The 6,114-nt window shown below is 35.4% G+C and overlaps 1 protein-coding gene across 1 annotated transcript; it reads right to left on the bottom strand.

Moving 5' to 3' along the window:
- Positions 1 to 1,142: 1,142 nt before the first annotated feature.
- On the bottom strand, positions 1,143 to 2,751 carry LOC113498745 (glutaryl-CoA dehydrogenase, mitochondrial). The gene has a single exon (XM_026878884.1). It carries the CDS (start codon positions 2,500 to 2,502, stop codon positions 1,231 to 1,233), a length of 1,272 nt encoding a protein of 423 aa, XP_026734685.1. The 5' UTR covers positions 2,503 to 2,751; the 3' UTR covers positions 1,143 to 1,230.
- Between the last annotated feature and the right edge of the window lie 3,363 nt (positions 2,752 to 6,114).

Below are 6,114 nucleotides of genomic sequence, written 5' to 3'. Positions count from 1 at the left end.
ATACGTCGACAGGGCCGAAATATTGAATGAATAGTAACCGAAAAAAATTGTATTCTTTTTGTTTTAAAAATATAATAAAACAATTTATTTAATATAATTATAAGATTTCTAAAAACGAGGCCTGACTATTACTGTTACCAAACTATCTAACAATGATCCTATCTGATTTAAAAATACTATAATGTGAATACATAAGATTATCATTTAAACAATTATTCGTGATATAAAATAATACTCAGTGTAGGTTGTAGGTACTCACAATGAATCCAAGCTTGCATACTATTCTTTCGTCAAACCAAAATTTTCCCCTTTCCTCCCTATTTTCTTATCTCCTTATTAAAATAAATATTCTGAGACGAAGTGATATCGTCGCTCATAGCTAAATCCTTCTTGGGGAGAAATGCAACCACTAAATTGCGTTTCAAAAGAAAAACGATGGTTTTGTAACGTATTCAAAGTAGTCATTTCCACCCTATGTCTGCACATTTTAGATATATACTGTGTTATTATAACATATTGTGCTTGTTCTTTTTGTTGGAAAGGGAGAGTTGTGTTACTAAACTTAAAATGTCAAATTGACGTATAATACTTGTAAAATAACGTCTCAATGTGTTATATCTTGTTAAGGAGTATGCTTTTTATACAAGACATATACATGTTGACCAGTTGAACAGACGTAATAAAGTTATATTCCACTAAATTCTAGTAAACAATTTCATGGACGAAAACAACGAGAAGTGACTCGGAATGGTATCATTCTTTATTCTAATAATAACTATTTATTATGTTAAATATTGTGATAAATGTATAAACTATTACTGAACGCCACTATATTTAAATTGTTGCGATCACATTGCGTTTGAATATTGCTTATCAAATTCAACAATGTTTGTATTATTTACATCACCTTACTTTCTAGAGCAAAACACATACGGTGACATATTTTTATGTACGCCTCAGCGGGGCGCGGGGCGTAGCTCAGATGGTAGAGCACTCGCTTAGCACGCGAGAGGTACTAGGATCGATACCCGGCGCCTCCTGAGGTGATGAATCGTTGGCGACTTTTTTAGTTTACATTTGCTTACTTAGTGAAGGTACTTTTAAATTAAATAAATTTAGTTTTAAACAATTAAGTAAGGAACACCTTTTTCAAAAATATTTTAATAAAATTAACAATTTGAGTATATAACAATGCATTATTCTGTACAAGATAACATACTTAATCAATAATTACGAAAACGCAGGTATTCCAGTGATACCTCTACCCAATATCAACGCATGAATATCGTGAGTGCCTTCATACGTGTTGACGGCCTCCAGGTTCATAACATGCCTAATAACGTGGTATTCATCCGACACACCGTTACCTCCCAGCATGTCCCGAGCTACTCTTGCTATTTCCAAAGCCTTCCCACAATTGTTCCTTTTGATTAACGAAACCATCTCAGGAGCTGCCTTATTTTCGTCCTTCAGTCGACCCACCCGCACACAAGCTTGATACCCGAGGGCTATCTCAGTCAACATGTCAGCCAGTTTCTTCTGTATAATCTGGTTGGCTCCGAGCGGTCTCCCAAATTGTTTCCTATCTAATGTGTACTGACGGGCAATCCGCAAACATGTTTCAGCGGCACCGAGAGCGCCCCAAGCGATCCCATATCGCGCGTTATTGAGACATCCGAAAGGCCCTTTCAAACCTACTACGTTGGGCAATAAATTGTCCTCCGGTATAGCCACTTCGTCGAGCAATATCATGCCCGTGGCCGATGCTCGCAAAGAGAATTTCCCATTGATTTTAGGAGTATCGAGACCTTTTTTGACTTGCGATCTTTCGACGATATAACCTCGCACTTTGTTTTCATCATCTTTCGCCCACACAACCAGTATGTCAGCAATCGGAGAGTTAGTGATCCATGTCTTTGATCCCGAAAGTACGTAGGTTTTATTTTTAGCGTCATATTTAGCTTTCGTCACTAAACCACCAGCGTCGCTTCCATAATTCGGCTCTGTTAAACCAAAACATCCTACTAGTTCTCCCGTGGCCATTCTTGGCAAATACTTTTGTTTTTGTTCCTCGGACCCATACATGTATATGGCTCCCATAGCTAAGCTGCTTTGGACACTCATTGCTGACCTGTAAGCAGAATCTACTCCATCCAACTCCTTCGTCAATAACCCGTATGTGACCGAGGAGACACCGGCACATCCGTAGCCTTTAATGGTACATCCGAGAACGCCCATTTCTCCCATCTCCTTATAAATTTCTCTATCAAAGATTTCATTTCTGTTCGCTTCGATTATTCTTGGTACTAGTTTCTCGTTGCAATAAGCTTTGAATGAGTCCCTTATCGCCTTTTCGTCGTCAAGTAATTGTCCATCTAAATTCAGGGGATCCTCCCAATTGAACGTAACTTTTGCGTTTTTGGGGCATGTGGTCGACAAAGCTCTTAAATTTGCAGCGTTTTTACACAACGATAATAGTTTAGTGGACATCGACACGGCCATTGTTGATAAGTTTTAAGTTCGACACAATTTTAGTAGCACAGCACTTGTTTAGTTGTTTACAATGTAGAATCAATTTGAGCAGGAGTCACTTTAACGTTTTATAAACTAGGTGAACACTTTTCAACAATACTTTGACTAAATAACACTTAATGTTACCGCTAGTCTATGCAATAACACATATTTCGAAAGAATTAACTCATTCCATAACCTCACTCGCGACCTAAAGACAACAAATGGTTGGAACAGCAATCTGTAACTATGTTCATATCATTGAACTTTGCGTCACACCGCGTAAAAGTCACCCATGTGTGCGTGTGTTATCTAATTTCCAAGCGGCTGTTTACGAGGATGGATCTGCCATTTAAGACTTTACTGCTAATAAAATAAGATTGCATTTTGATAGTATTAGGGCCGTAAATAAATATTATTTAGCTAAAGCTTGTTATTTCTCTTAATTTTTATCAAAAACAAACACAATGATAAAACTGTTTCTTGTTATCATTATTTACGTATGTCACCTGGTATTTCAACAGTTGCTGATGGATGAAATGAACCTCATTAATTCGGTAGATAAACATTTCTATTATCGGACAAGGTCAAAACCCGCGTACGAAGTCATTGGTTGAGTTTTTTACGTGCAATCAAAAATAACTCCACAAAAGTTGATATTCGTATTACCTATATAGATATCGATAGAAAAATATTATGTACGCTATTAAAATCCACTAATTCTTAAAGATAACCGAGTTACAACAAATCTTAACTTTCAATAAAATAATTAAAACATGCATACACCAATACAAATAAAGTTGTCGCAAATAATACGCAATATACATAACATTAGTAATTTGGGATGTTATAATTTATCGTACAAGTATTAATATTTACAAAATTGGTAAAATTGTACTACTACTATACCAACTATACTAAGAAATAATTGTATCAAACTATCCTTTGAGCGCCTGAACGTGACTTTTGGCAATAACTACTGAAAGGCATGTAATTGTGTTGCAGCGCCTAAAACGTCAGGCATAATTTTACATTACCATATAAAGTCCTGCGGCTAAGCATTAAGATTTTTTAAGCTGCAGTCATTTCAAAATTAGCTACCGCAAAATTGTAGAGGTAAGTAAAAGTTTAATATGCTGGAAAAACACAAGGAAACTTTGCTAGGCTTAAGCATAGTTAAAACAGCCAACATTCTAGTTGGGTGCAGTTATTACATACTTAGGTTCGTCCTCAAAGATTTGAGTAAGGAAACTTAGCCATTTGCATAACGTAATTTTTCTAAGTTAATAACTGTCTTCGTAATTATTAAGTAGGTTTTTGTTTTTTTTCCATTCTTGGAGGAGTGTATGAAAGTCTATTTATTAAAATGCGCTGATACTCGCTCTCAGACACTCTTGACAATGCAGCAATGTTATCATAAGAAATGCTAAATTATTATGGTGTATCCAATAACATAACAAACTTTTTTTCCGAAGCTGAAGAAAAGCTGGCTACATATTATTTGGAGTTGTTTTTTTCAAGGGAGTGATTACTAAATTTCAGAGTGTTATTCGTGTAATTGGAAGATAATAATCCTTAGCATAAAATATATAGTCTTGTATTTTCTTTGCCAGAAATAAAGATAAGCAAGTTTGTGAGTAATTGTTAATCTATACGTTGATTACAAATGTAATTAATCTTTAAAACAAGACAATGTAATAATACTATGTGTGTACTTATATAGTACGCGTAGCTAACAACCTTGTTAATCCCTTCAACTAATCTAAATGTGTTTGTTTTAAGATTGGGTCTACCACGATAGATTAGCGGGGTCGGATTGGAACTTACGTCTTTATTGAATCAATGGGTAGCCACAAAGCTTGTTTTGTTAAGGATTTCACCCACATTATGTACAATGACTTAAAGACTCGAGCAACTTTTATATAACTTAAACATATAAGTCACGTAAATCATTTTACAAAAGATTCAAAAACATAACGCCTATCTAAAAAGTAAACATAGAAAATCTCTTTGAATTAAGCAACTTTTTGCTAACACAATATTGTAAGGCGCCATAAGTTAATTTGGACCAAAGTAATCGCGAAACACTTCTTCATTAAAAAATGTACAAAAATTAGGAACAACACACGCGGTGGCGGGGCCGTATGCGGACAGTGTGCCCATTTATTCACGCCCCGGGGTAAAAACCACAGCGTTATGAATGCGAACAACGTTGCAGCTCGTACACTAGCATGTTTTTAAGTTTTTCTTTGCGTAGACGAGTGAAATGTTTAATTTAAACTAGCTTACAGAAACATGTCATGATAATGCTGCTTGCTCTTCGGATATTATGTCATTTTTTGTCTTTTATTGCTTAGAGGTATGTGGTAAACCTACCTAAGGCGTTTTCCATTTCTTTTCGCCTCTACTTGCTTTATTATATACCTACTCATAGTTTTTATTTTTCAGTTCTTCAGCGTGGATTTACCAGGTGATACTGATTATATCATTTTTCTTGTAAGTCAGCCACTGCTTAGGACAATTTACAAAAATATAAGGACCTGCCACTAGACAAGGAAACGTGTTACCGTTCATGCAACCACTTAATCAAAAAGCTCATAAATGTCACGACATTTAGTCAAAAAGGTCGCATATATTTATACAATAAATTGTAACAAGCAAGAAGGATCTACATAACAATGTAAAAGGTATTTATCTAGATACTCAGGTCGCGTCATACCATCCGATTTCCTCGACAATAGGATCCTCGTAACAGGGGGATGAATCTTCTATAAATTATTCACTCTCTATTTGCATGACAAACGACGTAGAGCATGGAAGGTCTAAGACCTTTAATGGCACCTCTTCGGCCCTTGTTAACTGTATTTTAACCACTCCATCCTTTCGCACTTCTAGGGAAACGACACTCTTTAATGGGCCAGTGATTTTTCCCAGTCATATGCAAATGCTTGATTAGCATACATTTTATACTGAGCTCCTCCTTTCGCCGACAAAAACGTTAATAATATTAAAAACGCAAATTTCTGATGATGGTTGTTGTTGAAGCTTGTGTTCGTGAAGTAGAGCCGCACACTAAATCTTGTCGTTTTTATTCTCCTACTTAGAACTGCATTTTAATTCCTGCTATTTATGATGGTTCTATTTTGGTATTTTGGTGTTTAATACTTATAAAGATTTCTACCTCATTTCTAGATAATTTTCCACTTTATCTCAATAAAAAACAGACAACAATGTCTAAAACAAGAAACTGAACTAAATCTACAATTTTCAAAAAATTGAAATCCTATACGCAAACATCTGAGCTATTTACATAATATCTTGAAACGATATTAAGCAAAATCAGACAATGTCTCCAACGACTGCATAATAATACAAAATGCAAGTGAAGCGACGTTCCAAAATTAGAGAGTTCGACTTTCACACCTACATCTAAAAGCATTTTTTTTTACTGTTGTGTAAGCGAGACAGTGCAATACATTGCGTAGCGCTGCATCTCTTTTCCTCACCTGCAATAATATTATTTCAAAGGGTAGTGGTAGGTATCCTGAAATATCTTCACAAACATAAATGGAATAGTCGTGTAGTTCGAGAGCCTAGAAATAC

This window comes from Trichoplusia ni, chromosome 11 (assembly GCF_003590095.1).
Source record: "Trichoplusia ni isolate ovarian cell line Hi5 chromosome 11, tn1, whole genome shotgun sequence".
NCBI classification, from domain to species: Eukaryota; Metazoa; Arthropoda; class Insecta; order Lepidoptera; family Noctuidae; genus Trichoplusia; species Trichoplusia ni.
The sequence above is the reverse complement of the archived record's forward strand: the minus strand, read 5'-3'. Positions and strand labels throughout refer to the sequence as shown.